The sequence below is a fragment of the Protopterus annectens genome, chromosome 6.part0 (assembly GCF_019279795.1).
Source record: "Protopterus annectens isolate FY-2018-M chromosome 6.part0, PAN1.0, whole genome shotgun sequence".
NCBI classification, from domain to species: domain Eukaryota; kingdom Metazoa; phylum Chordata; order Ceratodontiformes; family Protopteridae; genus Protopterus; species Protopterus annectens.
In genome coordinates, this window is record NC_056737.1 from 1,532,868,144 (window position 1) to 1,532,893,430 (window position 25,287).

Here is a 25,287-nt window from a genome sequence, read left to right on the forward strand (position 1 = left end):
CTACTGCAGCTGAGGGAAAGAGCAGAGAGTTCTGGTTTCAGTTGTTCAAATAAAAGACTACATTTACTACACTCTTTTGCAGGCCACTGTAGGTCTAGCATGTTACAGAACTGACATCCTTTCTTGTGCTACAGCCTCATGCTAATTCTGTAGATTTCATATTAACACACACACACACACACACACACACACACACACACACACACACACACACACACACACACACACACACACACACACACACACACACACACACACACACACACATATGCATGCAGGTAGCATGCATGTGCTAGTTGGCTATTTTACAGGCAGCAGCCATCACATCATACTCTTTTCTTCTTGAATGATGTTTTAAGTTTTTCTTCACTTTTTTCTTTTTTTTTTTTTGAAAAAAAATGTTTTCACATAATAACAAAACACAAATACAATAACAAGCTCTGCTGGGTACATTTGAAAAGAAAATATGAATAGCAATATACAAAAATAAAAAAAGACATGAAAAAAGTTTCTCAGTTTATGACAATATATACCACAAAATGTCAAATGTGATACACAGTCATTAGAAAGACACAACAAACAAAAGAAAATCTATGCTTAAAGTGTCTTTCACAGGGATTAGGTGTTTCAAATCCTTTAGCTTTGGTGTAATCTTACAAGCACTTACAAGGACTTCTAATAATGTTTATAAAGTGACTAGCTGTAACCTCTTCTATGTTCAGTCATTGTGAAGTGATATAGTTCACCAATGAAAGCTCCACAGTTAATAATTATTTAAGATAATTATTCTTCATTTCTTTCTTTGTTTCCTTCCTTTTACTATTCTTAATTCTGCACAAAGTTGATATCCCCAGACACAGTACTTGTAATTTTTATATAACTATTGCTGCCTGATTTTCCTTGTTGATTTTGTGCTGAAATAATTTGATCATGTGCACATGCAACATTATCTTCCAACCTCAATCCATCACAGTCCAGTTCCTGGATGGGATTTAATTAAGCTGGAAGTCTTATAAGACAGAAAAGCCATAAAAAGGATAATACCCATTAAATGCAAGCTTTCTGCCTGATTTCTCTTCCAAAGTTTAAACTCTTTCCTATGTCTTGGCAATGGGATAAACAGACGATGCCCAGTTTAAGATGGGTGCAGTTTTACAACTGATTGGTGACTGTCTCAAAAAATCAACCAAGTTTAAAAGGCATGATCTGCCTTTGACAAAGCCAAACTGGGTTGGATCCAAAGTCTGCAAGTTCCCTATGTCTTTATTTATGAGTTCCATTATGATCCTCTCCATGGCTTTGCAGATAAGGCTTGTCAAGCTAATGGGACGGTAATTTCCAGAGTCGGTGGAGGTACCGCCTTGTGAAGTGGGACCACAGTCGCCGCGGCGCCACTCCCTGGGTACGATCCTGAGGTGAGGCTAAGATTAAACAGCTGTCCTAACTGCGGGTTTAATTCCCCCATTGAGTTCATGGAGCACACAGCCGGGACACCATCCGTCCCATGGATGCTGTGTTTTTTGCTTTGGAGAGCAGTTCTCACCTGGGCTGGAGATGTTTGGGGCTACAATCCTCTGGTATAGATATCTCTCCTTTGGGGAGGGGGGAGTTTGCACTGAACCTGTCAGCCAGTATGTTGGCAATGTGTGTAGGTTCAGTAATCTTCACATCATTTTGAACTAATTCTGAGCATATCTGGGAGTTTCCTCCTAGGTTTCTAACATAGCTAAAGAAGGCCTTATGATTGTCTTTGAGTCCTTGGCGATTTTTCTCTCAAAATTTGCCTTGGATGATTTTATGAGAGCTCTTAGTTTTTACTTATAATGATCAAAGGTGTCTTACCTTTCAAGGATTTTGCTCTATCTTGTAGTAGCTTCCTCCTTTTGTTGTAGAGCTTGTTTATGGCTGGGGTCCACCAGACTGGACGCTTGCCTTTGGTACAAAGAGTCTTAGTTTTGTTTGGGATTGCTTGATCCATGCAGTCCTGTAGGTGCTGGTAGAAGGCATTTGTAAGTGATTCAGCGGTTTGAGTAATGTTTACCACTGGCTCAGGGCGCTTAAAGGAGACCACATTACTTTTTAGAAGTGTGAAGTCGGCTTTTGAGAAGTTTTTCACTGTGGTCTTTTTATTTCAGGTGGGGCGGGATGAGGACCTCCAGCGAGATTAGTTTATGATCTGATCTCACCAGTGAGGGTATACTTCCGGTGTTGAACATTGTGATCCCATGTTCGTGATGATGAGATCAAGTATGTTTTCTCCTCTTGTGGGATGGTGACTAGTTGTTCCATGGCATTTGAGTTTATGAACTCCAGGAACCTTTGGGCTAGAGGTTTGGGCTTGAGTAGTGTTCCAGTCTATATTAGGGTAGTTGAAGTCACCTAGTATGATGGTGTTTGGAGATACATTTATCCCCTCCATTGTTTTCAGGAAGGCCATGTGAGGTTCCTGAGTTTGATAGGGTGGCCTGTAACATACTACAAATTGCAGAGCAGTCTTGCCTATGGTTAATTGCACCTGGATGGTCTCCGATGCATCGTGCGTTGCCACCAACCTTGAGGTGTGGGTGTCCTTTATGAATATGGACACCCGCCCTCCTTTCTTGGTGTTGTCCAGATTTTGGGTCCAGAACGCATGATATGAGGTGAAACCTGCTAGTGCTGGGGTGCTCTCATGAGCCTTGAACCAGGTTTCTGTCCCAGCACAGACATCGATGTTCTCCATACTGAGAAGGGCCTCGAAAGTGCATCTTGAGATTGAGACTTCTGGCATTGAGCAGCATTACCCTTAGTTTTTACTTTTTGTGTTCTAGGGTGGTAGGTTTAGAATTTGAGCCTTGCCTAAAAGGCACTATGGGGTGGCAAGAGCCTTTGCCAATATCCGAAGCCTAGGGTGACAGGTGCAAGCCGCCCCTTGCAAAGCAGCGTGGCTTGTCCAGCATGTCATCCCAGGCAGACAGACATTGATCCCTTTGAATGACACCAGAATTTAAGCCAATTATTAAAGCTGATCATCTTATCACTGTATTGTGGCATCATTCTAGGTGAAGGTAGGATACTGCTGAAGGTCAGGGTCATACCTGCCTGGGCTACATAATCAGAGAGCTCCTCAATGTCTCTTTTCATGTAGTCCAAGGAGGTACGTCTCAGGTCGTTGACACCAGCGTGGACAATGACTGAGTTGTACTTGTAACTGCTGTTGAGAGACCTGAGTGCTTGTGTTATGTGGCGGATTCTAGCGCCCGACAGGCAGCTTACTGTGACCTTCTCCTTACTCAGTCTGGCGGAGCGGACGTCAGTGTGTCTGACTATGGAGTCACCTTTGACAAGTATGTTTGGTGTTGTATTTGGCCTTAAGGGCAGTGACTGCTTTGCACACTGATTTTGTTGTTTATGTGTTGTTTGTGTGGTGTATTGAGTTTGCAGTTGCTTGGGTGTCTGCTTTGGATGCCTCTGCTGTTTAGGTAAATTTTTACTCAGAGCCTCCGAGTATGTCTTAGTGTGTTTATGTGTTTGATTCAGTGGTGTGGTTGAGTTATGTGAGACTGGTATTGTGGTGTGTGTAGTTGCCTTCTCCTCCTGCCTGGTCTTGCCAGTCCTGAGTTGAGAGAGCTCAGCCTCCAGTCTGGCTAAATAGCTGCATCTCTCACAAGTGTTAGTGTTACGTGGGAGGAGGAGCGGGTTGTCCGTGTACATGAGGCAATTGTAACATTGTCTCAGAATTCCCAGATTCACCAAATGGGCAGGAGAGGACGCCAGCATCTGACCCTTCGACATGCTAGAAAGAATTATGAGTTGGTATGAGACAGAAAAGTAGTGGGCTTAGCAGGGAAGTGGGCACCCTGGGGTTTTGCTAGTGAGAGATTTGTATAATATAGGAGTGCTTGACCTGCAAAAAGAATGCTTATAAGATAAGGGATATGCTTATAAGATAAGTGCTGAGCTTTTTGCGAAGATAAAGCTATTTGGAACAAGTGCTGCACTTTTTAGTGTAGGTGTAAACTGTTTAGGTTCCTAACAGAGCAGTTCTAAGGGAAAAATTGAAGAACAGACTTTCTGGAGCCAGAAAGAGTTTAACCTTGTTTAACCGGCGCTGCCCGATGCTGCTCTAGTGGCAACTCTGCTTAACAAGCTTAAAAGCACGTTAAAGCGTGCTTGATAGCAGGGGCTGGAAAGAAGCAGGAATAGACCCAAAAGGGAAAATAAAACTACAGTTTCAAGTCATGTTGCTTGGGGGATATTTACAGTTAGATCATTAATAAAAATTGAGAATAGAAGAGGACCTAATATAGAACCTTGGGGTACACCAAGGGTGACAGGAAGGTGGATGGATAGACTGTTATCCCAAAGCACTGTCTGTTGCCTGTTATCTAAGTAGGACTTGAACCACTGTAGTGCTTGAGTATCAAGTGAGAGGGACTTAAGAATATTTAACAGTAGCTGATGGTTGACCATGTCAAATGCTTTTGAGAGATCAATAAAGATTGCAGAGGACAGGGTGTTATCATTACGGTTTTGTTAATGTGGTCAGAAAATGATAGGATGGCAGTGGTGGTACTATGGAAAGGTCTAAAGCCATGCTGAGAGTTGGCTAATAGCCTATTCTGGATAAGGTGATCTAACAGTTGTTTTTTTTTTGTTGTTGTTTTTTTCCCTATGTTTCTACCTACTATATTTCCTCCATGTTTATATGATGCACAGTGGTGGCACTTTGATGAGCACACCCACCTCGATGTATCTGTTAATTGCTATGCTGCTTTTCTTGTACCATATGGGAACTGCATGCAGATATACAGCTGTACACTGCATACATGAGCATGCATTGCTCAGCCATGTTCACGTGTCTGGCCTATAACAGCTATCACATCAGTCATATGCAGTTCTGCAGTCCTGCACATACTGTAGAGCAGCCTGGTGCTGTTTATCCCATTATTGCTCCATGTTTCTTATGTGGTGCTTTGTTTAGTACGTCATCACCATTCAGTGCCATAGCTGTGTGGCTCTTTGCAGTGACCTCCTTAAAAATTAATGCTAATTTCAGACATTCTCTTTTTACTACACTTGTTGGATTTTTATATTTGCTTTTTGAATAGGAGCGTTTACCTGGCAGGAGGCTGTAACTTTTTTAATTCTCTTTTACTGTATTAGATTCAGTTCCATCTACTGCAGCTGAGGGAAAGAGCAGAGAGTTCTGGTTTCAGTTGTTCAAATAAAAGACTACATTTACTACACTCTTTTGCAGGCCACTGTAGGTCTAGCATGTTACAGAACTGACATCCTTTCTTGTGCTACAGCCTCATGCTAATTCTGTAGATTTCATATTAACACACACACACACACACACACACACACACACACACACACACACACACACACACACACACACACACACACACACACACACACACACACACACACACACACACACACATGCATGCAGGTAGCATGCATGTGCTAGTTTTTTTACAGGCAGCAGCCATCACATCATACTCTTTTCTTCTTGAATGATGTTTTAAGTTTTTCTTCACTTTTTTCTTTTTTTTTTGAAAAAAAAATGTTTTCACATAATAACAAAACACAAATACAATAACAAGCTCTGCTGGGTACATTTGAAAAGAAAATATGAATAGCAATATACAAAAATAAAAAAAGACATGAAAAAAGTTTCTCAGTTTATGACAATATATACCACAAAATGTCAAATGTGATACACAGTCATTAGAAAGACACAACAAACAAAAGAAAATCTATGCTTAAAGTGTCTTTCACAGGGATTAGGGTGTTTCAAATCCCTTTTTAGCTTTGGTGTAATCTTACAAGCACTTACAAGGACTTCTAATAATGTTTATAAAGTGACTAGCTGTAACCTCTTCTATGTTCAGTCATTGTGAAGTGATATAGTTCACCAATGAAAGCTCCACAGTTAATAATTATTTAAGATAATTATTCTTCATTTCTTTCTTTGTTTCCTTCCTTTTACTATTCTTAATTCTGCACAAAGTTGATATCCCCAGACACAGTACTTGTAATTTTTATATAACTATTGCTGCCTGATTTTCCTTGTTGATTTTGTGCTGAAATAATTTGATCATGTGCACATGCAACATTATCTTCCAACCTCAATCCATCACAGTCCAGTTCCTGGATGGGATTTAATTAAGCTGGAAGTCTTATAAGACAGAAAAGCCATAAAAAGGATAATACCCATTAAATGCAAGCTTTCTGCCTGATTTCTCTTCCAAAGTTTAAACTCTTTCCTATGTCTTGGCAATGGGATAAACAGACGATGCCCAGTTTAAGATGGGTGCAGTTTTACAACTGATTTCTTCTCCAAGAAATTACCTAGAAGACCCATATATCTGACCAGCCTTATATGCAAAATTTTGGAAAGACTTATCATGGGACTAATCAGTAAGGACTTTGGGAACCTCCAGACACTGGAGCTGTTTCAGTTCTTATTTGTCAAGGGCAGGTCATGGTTTCTCAACCTGGTGGACTTTTTTAAAAAGGCCACAGAAGCAATGAATGAAGGTAAAATGATACACACTGCACAAACCATGACCTGACCAAAGCTTTTGACACAATCCCCCAGACAGAGTAGAAAAGCTAACTAAATGGGAATAAACCCCCGTGTCACCTGCGGGATTGCCAATTAGCTCACAAATAGGAAACAAGATCAAAATAAGGAAATTACCTATAGAAAAAGATTGGTCACCAATGGTGACCTCCAGGGTTCTGTTGCTGAGACCTCTACTCTTTGGATTCTACTTCTCTTAAGAAAAAGCCAATATCAAAGGACTCTGGCTGACTCAGTTTGCAGATCACTACAAGTTAGGAGCAGTAATTCACTCCTCTAATGACTTGCCCATCATGCAGGAAGGTCTGTCCTATATAATTAACTGGTGCCAAAATCAAGGACTGAAAGTAAACTCCAAGAAAATTCATTATCATATCCCCTAGGAAGTCATCTATCCTAGGGAACTACTATATTAACAATATGCCTGTAAGAATTGACCAAGTTGTTCAGGATTTGGGAACTTACGTAGACACTGACCTAAATTTGACCAAAATCTGTCTAATGTCATAAAAACATCCTTCTTCTATATTGCACAGCTTATAAACAAAGGGATTGTGTCTAGATCTAGGAATGTTACTGTCCCCCTTTACTCATCCCCCATTAGGCATATCATTGAGTATAATGCTCTCTTTGGCATGTATCTGTCCAGATACATGCATCATCTGGAACACCCACAGAGATATCTAACCAAACGGATACAAGGCCTAAATAATATGTCTTACATGGACTGAGTCAGAGCAACTTACCTCTCCATTAAGGAAACAGTAGAGAACAGCAACGACAAACCCCTATTGAAAAGAAAATAATACACTGTCACAGTCTTTATAATATTCCAATGTCATATTTTTGCAATACTGTAATATTACTAGCCAGCAAGGGTTTTCAGGAAGCATTAAATGATAAACAGAGACAAAGACAATAGTAAAGCAAAGATTCAGAAGACAATAAGTGCAAAGGCAAGCAAAATGTGAATACATACAGATATACAATAAAAGCTGGACCAAAGGGGTGGTACAGCGGATAGCATTGTCACCTCACAGCAAGAGCAAGAGATTCTCCGGTTTGAATCTTGACTTTGGTGCCTTCTGTGAAGAGTCAACATGCCCTCCCTGTTTTGAGTGGGGTTTCTGTAGGTGCTCCAGTTTCTTCCTGCATTCCGAAGACATGCAGTAGGTAGACTGGATACTCTAAGTTTGTCATAGGTGTGAGTGTGCATGTGAGTGAGTTTTATGGAAGAACACCTGTGACAGGGCTAGCTGTCTGGTGGTGTGGACCTTGGCTTTAGATGATTATCACCATTGAAGTGACACCCCAACCCCATGTGCAGAAAATGGGAAAAGGGGTTGTGGATGGATGCATTGATGGGTATAATGAAAGGCAGGAATCATAGACTTCATAATGTCTATCATAAGTAAATATGGCAGTATAGGATATTTACTCATGTATGTCTGTGAACTTGTTATGTCAGTGGTCATAATTTCATCTAGTAAATCACTCTTTACTCCACTCATCTGTTCCCTAATCCAGATTTATTTCATTGTGATTTTGTGTTTAGAGCTTGTTATTCTCAGCTTCCTACCTCTAAGTACGTAATTGCTATCTGATGTTGCAAGACCATCTGGTAATTTGTGAAAGGATGAAGGCTACTAGATGCTAACCAATAGCCTCACTGTGTAGTACTGGGTTGATTCCTTCAGTCTCCACTTGCTTATTGGGTGAATCAGAGTAAGTTGCTTAACTGGACAGTATTTTATGGGTTTACCTGGTTAACAAATGAATAAACAAAAATAATCCAGGCTTTTACACAAATAAAATCATCACAGAAGGCATTCAAGGCAAGTAATAAGTTTCAGAAAAACTATACCAACTGCAGCCAAAGACCAATCCTGAATCAAAAACCAAAGTAGAAGCAGAAAAAAATGGTGCAGTCAGCACAGACTAAAACCACTTTAATAAAATAACAAAAAAAAATAAAAAAAATAAAACAAGAAAACAGAACAGATAAGCCCTTTCAGGATTTCAGCCCTTCATCAGATCTACTACTCTAACACTGAGGCAAGACCTAAAAAAGAAGAGACTATGATAAGCATTCACAATCCAACCAATCAGGATATTACAACAGAAGTGCTTAACAGGGCAATTAATGAAGCAATTTGAGTGCTCTCAAGGCAGGCTTTAAAGGGACAACCTCATTCAAGCCAGGTAGTCTATCAGCTTGTAACGTCATCATCCATCTTATCTCTGCCATTTCTCTGCTATGCATAATGTCACCTCTCCTCTTGTCATTAAGTACCAGTTGTATAGCAAAGAATTTAAAACAATGTCCTGGGCAATCCATGATGTGCTGAGTAAGAGCATTAGTTGATTTTTTTCAACCTAATATTACTAAGATGCTTCAGTATTCTATCTGTAAAGCATATTAGTCTTGCCTACATAAAAATGACAGCACTTAGTGCAAGTAGCAAGATACACTAAATTCTGAGTTTTGCAATCAGCTCTCAGTTTAAATCTGTAAAAAGAGCTAGTCTGAGGGTGACAGAAAGAGTCAGTTCTAGAGATGTAGATACAGGCTTTGCAGGACCAACAAGGGAAAGTCCCAAACTTATCAAACCTGGGAGCAGAATCAGAACGATCATTAGGAGGTCCTTTGAAGAAGGTAGGTTTAAAAATTCAAGGTGGAGAGTTAAAAAGCAATAATCCAGGATTGTGTGTGGGTTTATCACGATTTGCCTATGGTTGGTGTGGTTTGACTGATCAAATAAAGCCAGCCTGTGTGTAAATCCTGATATACTCACAAACAAGAGTGGATTATTGCTTTTATGCAATAATATTATGTTTATTGCTTTTATGCAATAATATTATGTAAGAAAGTAATTACTTAGCTTTCTTAAATAATGCAATTTTGTAGGGGCAGTTATGTCTTCTTTCATGTTGTCTTCCCTACACTGATGCACTGTGCATGCATATGGGACTTACATTCCCATGCTTGCACAGTATATCAGTGCAGGAGAAGTGACGGAGAAAACAGAATCTCTGTTGCTGTTTTAGTTTTTTTTTTTTAATTGTTAAAAAATAGACATTTACAGGGACACCTCAAAATATGGGGAAAATATCAGGTATGTTACTGTTTAAGTTTTACAGAACATACTTGATTTTTGCCATATTTTGGTGTGCCCTGCAGTATATGGTAATAGAAAAGTTTGGCTGCTCAATGGTACTTCAGTGGCCAGACTTTTTTCAATTGGCACTTGCTTGATTTATGATGGGCACACTGGTTGGGCTGTCCAATGAGCATGCTCACTTTTGAATAGTAATGAGCCATTATTGTATAACAATTATTAGGTTACTCCAAACCTTCAGTCATACTTCCATGGGGATTAAGCAGACAGAGGCAATGGTCAGCAATAACGTAGGGGCTAAATCAAAATTATCCAGTCACATGTAAATATGCTAAATGATGAAGAGCCATAGTCTACTGTGTCCATCCAGTTATTGCGGCCAGCCTCTATGCTTCTGACCCTTTTCTACTCTAGCTACTTTTCTCTTCCATCTGTCTCAGACACCCTTGAATCCAAATTCTGATTTATATTCCACAATTCCCTGTGGCAATGCATGTCAGGGTTATATTAAATCTCAAATAAATAGATTTTTCATAAATTAGTCTTATAACTTGTTCCATCCAACTGCTAGCCATGCCCCTTTCACTGTTTGTTTATATTTTTTGTTTTCTCCCCCCATTAACATGTATTATTTTGAGAAAAAAATGCTCATTGTCATAAACAAATCATAAATCATTTTCTTCTCTCAGTATTATGTAACATTTTGAGAAATGAGCAACTCTACCTGGAAAGATCCAACAGCAAGTTCAACATATAATCGAATTTCTGCTGTGACAGCACTAACTTCCTCAGGAAAAATTGTGAATGTAATATAGTGTACTCCAAATAAAGGTATTAACAACAAAGTGGATTTTGCAAGTCTCCTAGACAAAAACAGAAAACAGAAATTCAATCACTGCCTTTGATTAATACAAACTAGAACAGAGCAACAGTTTTTAAATTAATGAACTAACATTAAATCACTTACTTGTACTGATTAAAGTTGCTTCCTCTCACATCTGGTGTCTTTAACTTTTTAATCAATATTCTTAAGATACTTACAAAAAGAATGAAATTAATCTGAAATAAAAAGAAAAAAGTATCATATTAGAAGTGAAAATGCATGTGCTTTGAAGCATGAACAGCAGCAGAAAAAATCATTTACTTGATAACTACATGTGAATTTTGCTTGTCTGCTTTACAGCTTAATTGCATACAAATATAAAGGGTAGACCACAATATCAAGGAAACAAGGTAACAGCTCAAATACCTATTGCATGGGTGGTTACAGGAAATAAGACTGTTATGTTACCACATGGAAGGATACTAGAAATCCATCAAAGGAATTAATGTCTAGGGCAAACAATTTATAATCTGAAAGATCAATAACTATATTATAGGATAACAAGAAAGGACCAACTACTATGAGTTATCGTTTTTGTTTACTGGGTAGATGTGTTAGTCCAAGGAGATTTTACTGTCACTGCATTTTCTCTCTATCTTGTGAAATCATGTTTTTGCACCTTAGAATGCTCACCTATAGCTGTCTAATAATTCATTTTTTAATGCTATTAGTGAATATGACTAAAAACGCACTTATATAGATTTTAGGGGTTAATCTTATTTCACTATCAGCTCATTCCACACATATTGCAGTGAACAAAATGCCAGCTAAAGGCACATTTTAATCTTTGTGAGTTAGCCATGCAAAGAAAATACTATAAATATAGAATGCTTCTTTAATATGAAGGATATTTAGAGGTGCAATAATAAGGAATTATTTTAGGCTTTTGTTCATATCTATTCCTTTAGTTGCCTAACCCCTGCCTGGGTTTATAACCCTAAGTCTCTCCATTGTCAAAGGGGTTTATATCACATAATCGAAATCCCAAAATATCGAACACCATAAGCTCGAACTTGGAATTTCGAAATGTGATATAATCGAAAGCTCAGAACAGCGAATTTCTTCCAAGGGAAAAAATGCACTGTTCCGAGAAACACACACACAACACAGGCACACCAAAAAAAGTAATCCACACATATACGCTTAAAATCCTACTTCTAACCCTACACTAAACCGTACATACATTACTATCTATCCACTTACCTTAACCCAAACCCTAACCCTAAGGTCCCTAACTATCCCACACACCTTAACCCGGTCCATTCGCACACTTACCTTAACCTGGTCCATAACCTTTGCACCACAGTGGAGAAAATAGCAAAGCAGCAGAAACAGCCCACTGAATTCTTTCCCTAGGAAAGAAGTTAATGTTCTGCAGCTTCGCTATTTTCAGCGTTCGCTGTTTTGGGTTTGATATTATAAAATTCAAAATTTTACTACTTCGATGTTATGAAAAAAAACCCTGTCAAAGTGATCTCCTTCTCTGACTGATAGCTGTTTTCATGTCCAAAGTCTCTCTGCAGTGATAAGTGTCCTAAGTACCATGAATAAGCACAATGGGAAGAAGGGACATCACTTGTTAACCTTAAGCATTAATGGTTAACTATTTTCCACTATATAATGCTTGTGCAACACCAGCCAGGGTTCAGCTTATATTTGCCTCTATGAGTAAACTCACTGGTAAGTCTCTGTGATGCAGGGTGAGGTAAGTGCCCTACAGGCTGTTCTGCCCCAGTCTCCACCTGTTGCTATCCCTACAGTGGCAGCAACCTATATTGTCCTCCAACAAAATCTGAGATGGTCATTAGATACTCAACCACAGCATCTTTAGCTGATTGTCCTGATTTTGGCTTATTTGTCGAACACAGTCATCCTCAGAACATTCAAATACAAAACCACTACACCAGCAGGCAAGGCTGTAATAATTTGCCTTAATCGCATTGTAGGCTTTAACCTTTGACCTGACAATTTAAACATGTGTGAGATAAAAACATATCACAATTTCTGTACATGGCCAGACTGAACAAACACATCATATTTATCTAATGCTACCAAGTAACAATAATATATTGCTAATAAGCACAGCTGTTAATTCAGAAACCAATGGAGAAATAAGTGATGTTTCCAAACAAAAGAAAGGCAGAGTCATGATAAAAGTAAGAGGTAACAAAGACAAAATACTACCATGTGAAATGCTTCTGGATCTTCTCTGTAAAGGGACCACTGACTTAACAGAGCCTTACATTAACAAATAAAGTAAATGAACAAGTATTATTTAGATAGAATTTCAGCTCAATTGCCACCCCCCCATCAGATATGAATAAATTCACGTACTGCATTTTTATTCCTTCATAAGCCTCTGGCATAAATGTTCTGCTTATTGTGGTAACTTTTTACATATACAAGTCTGTATTAACATTTTATTTAATTTAATGGCATGTGTAAAATTAATTTAGTGATTTTATACAAATAATCAGTAAAGCAGTTCGTGTCCAACTCCATTTTGAGTTTCACACCTGCTATATGTAAAGTGATGGAAATAATGATTCCTCTGGTAAGATTTATAATGTCCAGCTCCAAATACATTGTCAAGATATTTATTTTCCATGCTTTCTTGATTATGCCTGACCCTTCTGCACTTCTAACATCCATCATCTTGTAAATACGTTGTGATGCATGTTTTCTGTTCTGCACCCTATATTTACCATTTATTTTCTTCCTATTACTTTTTTATGTGCACATTCCAATACTATGGCCTTTTAATTACATGTTCTATAGTGTCTGTTTACATTAACACACATCAGTTTTGTGTGATAACCAGTCACACCTAATTCATGAATATTTATTTAGATAATTAATAGTCTGTTAACAGCGCACTTAACCACATCTTGTTGTAATTATGTAGTGTCTTTACCTGCTTCTTTCAGTAATACTATTATGCTTAATTATTGCTTAAATGCTGACTTTTTCTTAGAGTGCACCTAGGTCCCTTTTATGTGTTTTCACAGCATATGGTGTACACAAATCTAGGTCTCAGTTCAAATGAAAGTCTTTCTCCAAACGTATCTCACCTTGTCCATGCAGCGTACCATACATTGTAGAATGCTTTAATGTGTCATTTGATTTCTCTTATATAATCTAAAATACTGTGCAATTATCAAGAAATTTAGATTAGTACATTTCTGTAAAGTCGCTACAATTTTTTTGAAAGATTTTTCAGATGGTTTAGTTGATGGTTTCAGGTCTATGTTTAACAAACAAAGGTTACGTTCACTGAACGTCTGATAATCGATCACAAAACAGTGGATGTTCATTCATAGAACATTCACTTCAGTGAATGTATGAGACAGGGAAAGTAACTAGTTGGCCATCATTTCACCGTCACACACCGCACTATTTCAAACCCGCCCAGGTGGGGCTGCTGTGCCCCATAACCCCCCAACTATATATACCAACTCCGAGATTGCACTACAGTGGGGAAAAGGGTATGGAAGTAGTGGGCCAACATCAGGAAATTTGCCCTTTTCCCCACTGTAGTGCGATCTCAGAGTCGGTATATATAGTTAGGGGGGCATGGGCAGCGAATCCCCCCCTCATTGGGAGGGATATGGGGATCACAGCCTCCCACCTATATTCATATTCAGTTGGTATGTGAAGCTCTTTCATGTTGCTTTTGTTTGTTTACTTCTTTACTTAATGTTTACCAGGTGTATTCAACTAGCTGTATGTACTCCTTTCAGGGGATACCAGAAGCAAACTTTCATCTAGCTAAGGAAATTTGTCCAGAAGCATTGGAAATTTCTCTACTCCTTTTGTGGGGTTGCTGGAGAATGGGAGAGGAGGTTTCTATCTTTGAACTAAGGAGAATGTTATGTGTTTGCATGAAAGTGTGGATGGAATACAAGTTATTTAACTATGAGTGTGAAAAACAGTAGGACAAAGCCTAGATTCATCTAGCAGGGGTTAATGACTCACAAGGGAATGAAGAAGTGAAATTGTAGGACAACATGATATTGGAGTATGTGACAACTGAAATTATACTTGTTGAATGTGCTCTTTCTGCATGATGACACACAAGAACTCACTAATGACACAGGGGACATGACATAATGACATCTTTAGGCAGGATGGTGGTGATAGTCAACACAAAGGTGTGGGAGAGTGAAGCGCAACAACTGATGAGAGAGCAGAGTAGAGTTCTTTGCTGTGGTGCAACTCCTGATGGAGGTATTAAAATATAATTCCTGTTAAGACTTAGGCATGCTGGAAGAGGGAAAACAATCTTGCCAGATTTTTTAAACACCTTCATAAAACCTGTAGGGATTCCTATGTCAGATATGCCAGCACTGACTTATTTGCAAAATGAACATGTTTATCTCATTGCACATGAAAGGCTTCATCTAATTGCAAATAGCATGGATATTTTTGACAAAAAGACTCCCTGCATTAACTTTTTGACTTTTTCATTTATAATTTGTCTCTTGCTAGAAAATAGAGAATTTACATACAATTAGGAAATTATTATATTCATTGAGTGGTCTTATGGATGATAAAAGATCTATTATACAATTCCTCCCCTAAAACGTGCATGCTGATTGGCCAGCCCAACCAGCGTGCCCATTGTAAATCCCTCAATATACTAACGGAAAAAGGTCCGGTCGCCCGGACTTTTTCCGTTAGTATAAAACACTGTCTCGCTATGTTAAAAGAGTTTAACATAGCGACACAGGTTTAAAAAAAGCAACGGAGATCTCCGTTGCTTTTTTTAAAGCTGTCTCGCTATGTTAAACTCCTTTAACATAGCGACACAGTGTGTAAAAAGCAATGGAGATCTTGCGATCTCCGTTGCTTTTTTTTTTTAAGCTGTCTCGCTATATTAAATGGGTTTAACATAGCGAGACAGCTTTAAAATAAGCAACGGAGATAAATCCAGCATTACCCACACCCAGGCGTGGGTTATTGCTATATTCTGACACTATAAGTGAACTACGAAAAACTAAAGACTAGGTCTAACTACACACAAAATAGTGACAATTGCTTCTCTGAAATCATAAAATATTAAACTGTTTCATATTCAAAGTGTTATTTTTGTGAACAGAAAAAATGTACATATAGTAAACTGTAGTCTGAGCAACTGAAATATTTTTATATGCAAAACTGGGACACCGAGTGGAGACATGTCAAAGAAGGCATGGCTTTTGGGAAATTAAGAGTAAAGTACAGAAAATGTATAAAAATGTATGAGTTGTTAGGTAAAGTGTCATTTTGGGTGGTCTGTGTCCAACAACAGGAAGGAATCATTAAATGAGTCCAAAGATGAGGATCAAGAAAATATCAGAGATAAAATAAAGAAGAATTTATTTTATTTATTGATAGAAATAAACAGATGACAAAGAGAAACAATATTGCCAGACAAGCATTTGACACAATACCCCACTTGGGCATTGTACAGAGACTCAAGCGGTTAGGTACAAACCCGTATGTAACCCGGTGGATAGCCAGCTGGCTCACAGACAGGACCCAGGAAGTTAAAACTGGAGAGTCCACCTCTACAAAGAGTCCAAGCACAAGTGGAGTCCCTCAGGAATCAGTCCTTGGACCACTCCTTTTTGGTATTTACTTCTCTGAAGTCAAGGCCAATGTCAATGGTCTCTGGCTGACTAAATTTGCAGATGGTTACAAATTAGGAGAGGTTGTTGAATCCTACATGGACACAAATGCTCTCCAGGAAGGGCTAACGCAGACAAACAATTGGCATCAGAGCCATGGACTAAAATAAATGCCAAGAAATGCATAATAGTATCCTTCGAGGAGTCATCCACCCCTGGTAACTATCATATTGAGAACACACCCCTTAGAACTGACTCAGTAGTCAAGACCTTGGGACCACACATACATAGTAATACAGCCTTTGACCATCACATGTCTACAGTAGTGAGGAAACCAGGAAATCATTCTGTGTTGTGGAACTTATAAACAAAGATATGGCATCTAGGTCCAAGGAAGTCATTGTTCTACTGTATTCGACATTCATCAGACCTATTCAACAAATGGAATGTTCACAGAGGTTCCTCACTAAAAGAATACAGGGCATAAGTAACATGTCTTATGCAGACTGCCTCAAGGTGCCATCCCTGTACTCTGTCTCCTACAGGCTGTTGAAGGGAGATCTATGCCTGGCATACAAGGCATTGTCAGACCCCACTCTGACAGACCTTCGGCATATCAGCAAACTAAACAGCACCAGCATTACTCATTCTAAAGACTTAAACCTTGCCCGTGATATAAATAGGACCTGCTGAAGAGACAAGTATGTATCCCAGAGACTACGCTGTCTCTGGAACTGGCTCCCCATCCAAGTGAAGCAGAGTTCCTCCCTAACCCAATTCAAGTGTAATTTGGACAACTGGATAGGGAACAGGAAATTCATCCCTGGGTTGGCACCTATGCATCTAATAAACCCAGGCAACCTATAAATGGTTCATCTCCCAACCCTCTGCTTACACTTATCAAGAGTACCAGAACATGTCAGTGATTTGGGATGCATGGCTAGGCTTAAAAAGGCCCTTGTGCTCGTTAGCCTAATAAACACCTGTGAACCTAAGAACCTATAAGAAAGTAGAACAGCCTGATAAAGAAAAATCTGCTAAAGTTTAAAATTTATACAGATTTAGGCAGACACTGATTAAGAGAAAAAGGAACAAGAGGTCAAAGAAAAAAAGTTATCAGAATATCTCAATAAAATGAAAAAGAAGGGCTCATCGACTGTCATTTCATTAAATGATGTTTGTCTTTTCGGCTTTTCCCGGTTAGGGGTCACCACAGCGGAACTCTGGTCCGCTAATGATTGGTAGTAGATTGTTTTTTATGGTGCCAAGTTGCCAGCTCGACGCCCAACCTTCAGCAAAGGCATGCCCACTTGCACATGTCTTTTGGAGGCCACTCGCCTGTGGGGAGGACATGCAGACTCCACCCAGAATGCACTCCAGCCGAGAATCGAACAGGAGAACCTCTTGCTGTGAGGCAACAATGCTACCGCTGTACCACCGCAGCATGTCATTAAATGATAACAATATAAAAATAGAGGTAAGGAGATATATTACTACACAGGACAAAGAGCCAAAAAAGAGACATACTTTGTCAACAGGATATTAAACTTATAACAGAATGTGAAAGGGAAAAGTTTAGGATAATTGCACTGTACTGACTATAAACTAATTACTCTCTGTTATACTTTGACCAGAGGGTGGGAGTATCACTGCAGTAGAATGTATTACTGCATATCCTCTCACTATTGTCTCCTTTTCCACTCAGTCACCATCTTCCTTCACAGTGCAGGTATGTGTCATATGTTATTACATTTCTATTTGTTCTAAGACTGTGTAGAACAATGAAAAGACCCTGAAAGTGTGTTATACTTGTATCAATTTCATTCAAATTGGATAAGCTTTATGTATGTTGAGCCTGTGCCCTTTAATCAGGTATGTAATATCAATTGCTGGTGTTTTGGGATATATATGTTTATCTCTCTCTCATTTTATATATATATATATATATATATATATATATATATATATATATATATATATATATATATATATATATATATATATATATATATATATATATATAAAAACAGTCTTTTTACATAATGGTTAATCTCATTAATGTTTACTAAGTGATGGTTTTATACTGTGTTTATCAGTGTAGAGCTGTTATGATAATTTGCTTTGTACAGCTCTGTATTTAATACTGCATTACTGTAGTTCCCTGTAAGTATACCTCCTGCTGCTCTGAGCTTACACTCATACGTTCTTGCCCTCTCTCTACTTGTATATTTCCCCCAATTTCTCTTGCTCTGACTCTCTGTGGTCCTTCTTCCATCTCGTTTTACAATAAGTATTAACTTTGTTACCTCAATATAATATGACAGTTTAGTAAAGTTTTTCCTCTCTTTTTCTTCCAGTACCTGTGGTTATTACATATGAGTCCGATACTGCAGGGCGTCTGTCACAAGGCCCAACTCCCAGAAGTTTTCACTGAGAATTTTGTCATTATAAATGTAAGCAAATTTAACATGAAGAATCTTGCTGTCTATTAACTTCAACTAGTCAGAGATGCGTCTGCTCTCTACTGGAAAATGGCTGTAACATCCCACCTTCAGAGAAGTAGTTCTTGCACTGTAAGGGCCATTTATTAAGTTGGCCACTGTCCTTTCTCTTGACCAATGGATTACACTGTAAATGGCAGTTAACTTAGTCTCCCTACCTGCCACGTTTCTGCATTCAGGAAATGAAAAAAAACCTGTTCTACTTTGTGTCACTTTGCTAATTGCCTTGTACTGGCTATAAACCGATTACTCTCTGTTATATGTCAACCTGAGGGGGGAAAGCCTGCTACCCTATCCCCAGTTCCCAACCACCACTTTTTACTTTGCCATCAGTCTTCCCACATATATATTTCACTTGTGACTCTTAATCCCTAACCCTCCCCAAATTACCTTACTACTATCATAGAAACACTATTTCTTTTTCCCAACTTCCATTTCATCTTTCAGCACCATTTGCAACTACCTTTCTCCCTCCCACATGGGTATGTACTATATCCATTCATACTCACACCCTTTCCTAACAGTACCTATCTATTCTACATCATCTTCTTCTTTTTCTTTTGGCTGCTCCTGTTAGGGGTCGCCACAGCAGATCACCTGTTTCCATTTCTTCGTGCCCTCTGCATCTTGCTCTGTCACACCAACCAGTTGCATGTCCTGTCTCACCACATCCATAAACCTTATTTTAGGCCTTACTTTTTTCCTTTTACCTGGCACCTTCATCCTTAGCAACCTTCTCCCAATATACCCAGCATCCCATCTCAGCACATGTCCAAACCAATACAATCTTGCTTCTCTGGCTTTGTCTCCAAACCATCCAATCTGTGCATTTCTAATCCTGCCCATCCTCATCACACCCAATGCAAATCTTAACATCTTTAACTCTGCCACCTCCAGCTGTGACTCCTGTCTTTTCGTCAGTGCCACCATCTTCAACCCATATAACATAATTGGTCTCACTAGCATCTTGTAGACCTTCCCTTTCACTCTTACTGGTACCACTCTGTCACAAATCACTCCTGACACTCTTCTCCACCCACTCCACCCTGCCTGCACTCTCTTCTTCACCTCTTTTCCACACTCACCATTACTCTGAAATATTGATCCCAAGTATTTAAACTCATCCACCTTCACCAACTCTACCCTGCATCCTCACCATTCCATTCCCTCTCATTCACACACATATATTCTGTCTTAGTCCTGCTGATCTTCATTCCTCTCCTCTCTAGAGCACATCTCCACTCTCCAGGGTCTCCTCAACCTGTACCCTACTCTCACTACAAATCACAATGTCATCCACAGACATCAGAGTCCACATGGACACCTGTCTGATCTTGTTTGTCAACCTGTCCATCTCCACTGCAAATACAAAAGGGCTCAAAGCTGATCCTTGATGTAATACCACCTTCACCATGAACGCATCTGTCACTCCTACCACAGACCTCACCACTGTCACACTGATCTCGTACATATTCTGTACTACTCTTACATGCTTCTCTGCCACTCCCGACTTCCTCATACAATACCACAACTCCTCTCTAGGCACCCTGTCATATGCTTTCTCTAAGTCCACAAAGACACAATGCATCTCCTTCTGACCTTCTCTATACTTCTCCATCAACACCTTCATAGCAAACATTGCATCTGTAGTAATCTTTCCTGGCATGAAACTGTACTGCTGTTCAATAATCATCACCTCCTTTCTTAACCTAGCTTCCACTATGGCTTAACCTAGCTTCAGCTATGTTAGGAACCTGGGTGGAAACTCCCAGATATGCTCAGAATTAGTCCAAAATGATACAAAAATCACTGAACCCACAGACATTGCCAACATACTGGCAGACAGGTTCAGTGCAAACTTCACCCCCCTCTCCCCCCCTAAAGGAGAGATAACTATCCCAGCGGAGTGCAGCCTCCCAGACATCTCAAATGCGCAGGTGAAAGTTTCTCTCTCTAAAGCTAAAAACACAGCATCAATGGGACCGGATGGTGTCCCCGGCTGTGTGCTACACGAGCTAAATGAGGAATTAAACCTGCACATAAGGCAGCTGTTTAATCTCAGCCTTACCACAGGATACGTCCCCAAGGAGTGGCGTATGGCAACTGTGGTCCCACTCCACAAAGGTGGTGCCTCTACGGACCCTGATAATTACCGCCCCATAAGCTTAACACGTCTAGTCTGCAAAGCAATGGAGAGGATCATAATGGACCTCATAAACAAAGATATAGGGGACTTGCAGACATTGGACCCGACCCAGTTTGGCTTCGTCAAGGGAAGATCATGCCTTTTGAACTTGGTCGACTTCTTCGAAACAGTCACCAAGGCCATTGATGAGGGAAAGGCAGTCCATACAGCCTACCTTGACCTTGCAAAGGCTTTCGACACAATACTCCACTTGGATATTGTAGAAAAACTTACCAGCTTAAATGTAAACCCATATGTCACAAGATGGGTTGCAAACTGGCTTAAGGACAGAACCCACAGGGTTAGAGTTGCTGGCGCTATGTCAGACTCCAAGCCGGTCACAAGTGGTGTCCCACAGGGCTCGGTCCTTGGCCCCCTATTGTTCGGCATCTACTTCTCAGAAGTACAGGCCAACATGGGAGGACTTTGGCTGACAAAGTTTGCAGACGACTGCAAACTGGGTGCCATAGTGGAAAGTGCATCGGACACGGACATCCTTCAGAAGGGACTCACGGAAACAGATAGCTGGTGTCAGAGCCATGGCCTGAAGTTAAACGCCAAAAAATGTATAGTCATACCCTTCGGGAAAAACAAGGTAACCCCAAGCTACCATACAGGTGGCAATCCACTAAGCACAGAAGAGGTTATCAGGGACCTGGTGACCCAGGTTGACAGTGGCCTTTCTTTTGACACTCACGTTGCTAAAGTGGTTAGAAAGACCTTCTACATTGCCCACCTGATCATGAAGGGATTCACATCCAGATCTATTGAGGTCATTGTTCCCCTGTACTCTTCACTTATCAGACCAATGATCGAGTACAATGCCCCATTTGGGATGTATCTCACCCGACATCTGCAGCAATTGGAGAGACCCCAAAAGTTCCTCACCAAAAGGATAAAGGGACTCCAAAATCTGTCATATGCTGCCAGATTGAAGAAACTCCAGCTCTATTCAGTTGCATACCATCTGCTCAGAGGTGACATGTGCCTGACATACAAGGCCATGTCCAACACGGAATTAATGGACATGCTCCACCTCAAAAAATCCAAATCCACCAAAACCACTAGAGCAAGCGACTTAAACCTTAGCACGGATATAAATAGGACGGGCTGGAGGGATAGATTTATCACTCAGAGACTCCATATGCTGTGGAATAAAATCCCAGTCCATGTGAGGCAGAGCACCTCGCTGGCTCTGTTCAAGAGAAATCTTGACCTGTGGATGGGAGATCGAGGTTTACCCTGAATCATCTCTGTGTCACTGCTGGACAGAGGCACAACAAACTAATGGGCACAGTATTTTTTCATATAAGGGGTGGCGTAAGCCACAAAAAATTGGGCTAGGCTTATAAATGCCTTAGGGCAGATAGCCTAGTATAAACCTATGAACCTATGAACCTATGAACTAGTCTTTCCCATAACTTGCTGTGGCTGATCAATTTTATCCCTCTGTAGGTACTACAGCTCTGCACACCACCCTTATTATTAAAAATCTGTAAAAATACACTTCTTCTCCACTCCTAAGGCATCCTCTCACTTTCCAAGAGTTCATTAAGCAATCTGATTAAAAGCCCCACTGCCATCTCTCCTAAACACCTCCATGCTTCCACAGGAATGTCATCTAGACCAACAGCCTTTCGATTCTTCATCCTTTTCATAGCTGTCCTTACTTCCTCCTTGCTAATCCGTTGCACTTCCTGATTCACTATCCCCACATCATCCAACCATCTCTCTCTCTCATTTTCTTCATTCATCAGCCCCTCAAATGACTCTTTCCATCTGCTCAACACACTCTCCTCGCTTGTGAGTACATTTCCTTCATTATCCTTTATCACACTAACCTGCTGTGGAACTTCCCAGCTTGGTTCCTCTGTCTAGCCAATCAGACAGGCCCTTTTTTCCCTCCTTAGTATCTAACCTTTCATACAACTCACTATATGGCTTATCCATAACCTTCATCACCTCTCTCACCATATGCCTCATCTGGTTGTACTCCTGTCTACTTTCTTCATCTCTCTGACAATCCCATTTCTTCTTAGTCAACCTCTTCCTCTGTATACTCACTGGTACTTCCTCATTACACTACCAGGTCTCCTTGCCCTCTTTCCTTGCCCAGATGTCACACAAAACACCTTTCTAGCTGTTCCCTTTACCACCTATGCTGTAGCTGCCCAGCTATCTGGTAACTCTTCACTGCCACCCAGTGCCCGTCTTAACTCTTGCCTGAACTCCACCTTACAGTTATCCTTTTTCAGCTTCCACCATTTGATCCTTGGCACTGTCCTCACTCTCTTCCTCTTCTTCTTAATTGCCAACATCATCCTACAGACCACCATCCTATGCTATGGATACTCTTTGAAGGCCTGGTGCCAAAGTGCTAAGTTCTAATAAATCTGGTGAGCTACTCTGAGATCCGTGACATTGATTTGTTGTTTTTCACCATCCTATGCTGCCTAACTATGCTTTCCACTGTTACCACTTTGCAGTCTCCAATATCCTTCAGACTGGCCCTCCTGCATAGGATATAATCCACCTGTATGCATCTTCCTCCACTCTTGTACATCACTCTGTGCTCCTCCCACTTATTAAAATACGCATTCGCCACAGCTATGTCCATCCTTTTCACAAAATCTACTACCATCTGACCTTCTGCATTCCCCCTCCTTAACAACATACCTACCCATCACCTCTTCATCCCTTCTGTTCTCTTCACCAACATGCCAATTAAAATCCGCTCCAATTGCCACTCTCTTACCCTTGGGTACACTCTCCACCACTTCATCCAGCTCGTTCCAAAATTTTTCTTTCTCATGCATCACACACCCAGCTTGTGGAGCATATGCATTAACAGCATTCATCATCATACCATCAATTTCCAGCTTCATAAACACCACTGTATCAGACACTCTTTTCACCTCAAAACAGTCTTGCCATACTGTTCCTTCAGGATAACCCCTACCCCATTTCTCCTCCCATCCACACCATGGTAGAACAATTTGAACCCACCTCCAATACACCTGGCCTTACTCCCCTTCTATCTGGTCTCTTGCATGCACAATATGTCAACCTCCCTTCTCTCCATCATATCAGATAGCTCTCACTCTTTGTCAGTCATACTGCCAACATTCAAAGTTCCTACCCTCATTTCCACACTCCTAACCTTTCTCCTCTCCTTCTGCCTCCAGGCATGCCCTCCCCCTCTTTTTTGCCTTCTCCTTTGGCCAACAGTAGCCCAATTTCCACCAGCACCCTGTTGGCTAACAGTACTGGAGGTGGTCGTTGTTAACCCGGACCTCGATCGATCCGGTACAGAAATCTGTACTGTTGTCTGCATACTTGATCTACATTGTACATTCTACCTTTTACAAATATACCATCATTTCTTCCTATTTTAACTGCATCTTCTTAATCCAGGCTTTTAAACACCTCTAGTCCTTACATTACAGAGAATATACCAGGACAACCTAAATATCTTTTTTCATAGAAAATACTTCTTTCCTACCTACCCTCTACCGGCTTTCAGACTACACCACCACTAAATATCCTACTGCTCTGCAACTTCTTTTTTCCTTCTTGATTCCTATTTCCCTACCGTCTGTCATCAATAAAATACAGATCCATTTAGTTACGCATGCTATTCCTCAGCTTATCCTCTGTTCTTCTCATCTTACTGGTCTAGCTCTCATCCTACCATGGCTCTATAACTCTCAAAATCTCTTCAACTCTGTCCCAACCACTTTTTCATCCTTTCTCTCTTACAGTCTTCATACTTTGAAACAAACCTATTTAATTATGCTCCTCACATTTACTTCAAATATTGACTAACTTAATTTCAACTCAAGTCAAAACATAATTAAATGGAAAATACCCTCCAAAACAAGTGTCATTAACTCCCCAGTATACTAAAATCCTTCTAGGAGGAGACATTTACCCTAATCCTGGACCCACCAATCACAATGAACATCAAGACAATTCTTTTCCACACACTACTCTAACCCCCCAATGGTCAAGCCCCAACCCTGGTAAACGAACTTTTGCTGGCATAAATGTTAGAAGCATAAGAAATAAAACTGCTGAACTACATGCCTGGATTACCCATCATAAGCCTGATATTCTTGCTGAAACTAAAACTTGGCTTAAACCCAGCATAAACAACTCTGAATGTACATCTCCTGGCTATAATATTACTTATAATGACTCTATAAAGAGGAAGGGTGGTGGCATCGCTTTAATATTTCCCAACAGCTATCACATTTTTCCTCACAACAAACCAATACCAAAATTCATTTCAGCAGAGATTCTTATTAATTTCCTGAAAATAAACAATTATAAACAAATATGTATTACTGTCCTTTACATCCCTCCTGGCAAAAATACAGCTATACTGGAAGATATCCTACATTAGATATCCATAAC

The 25,287-nt window shown here is 40.0% G+C and overlaps 1 protein-coding gene across 1 annotated transcript in view; it reads right to left on the reverse strand.

Annotated features, from left to right (window-relative positions):
- Positions 1-25,287, reverse strand: part of SCTR (secretin receptor) — a 427,481-nt gene that overhangs the window by 83,423 nt on the left and 318,771 nt on the right. The window contains exons 7-9 of the mRNA XM_044073676.1: positions 10,661-10,752; positions 10,418-10,556; positions 7,321-7,362 (exon numbers count right to left, since the gene is read on the reverse strand). Of these exons, the coding sequence (XP_043929611.1) occupies positions 7,321-7,362; positions 10,418-10,556; positions 10,661-10,752 (273 nt within the window). The remainder of the gene's footprint in view (positions 1-7,320; positions 7,363-10,417; positions 10,557-10,660; positions 10,753-25,287) is intronic.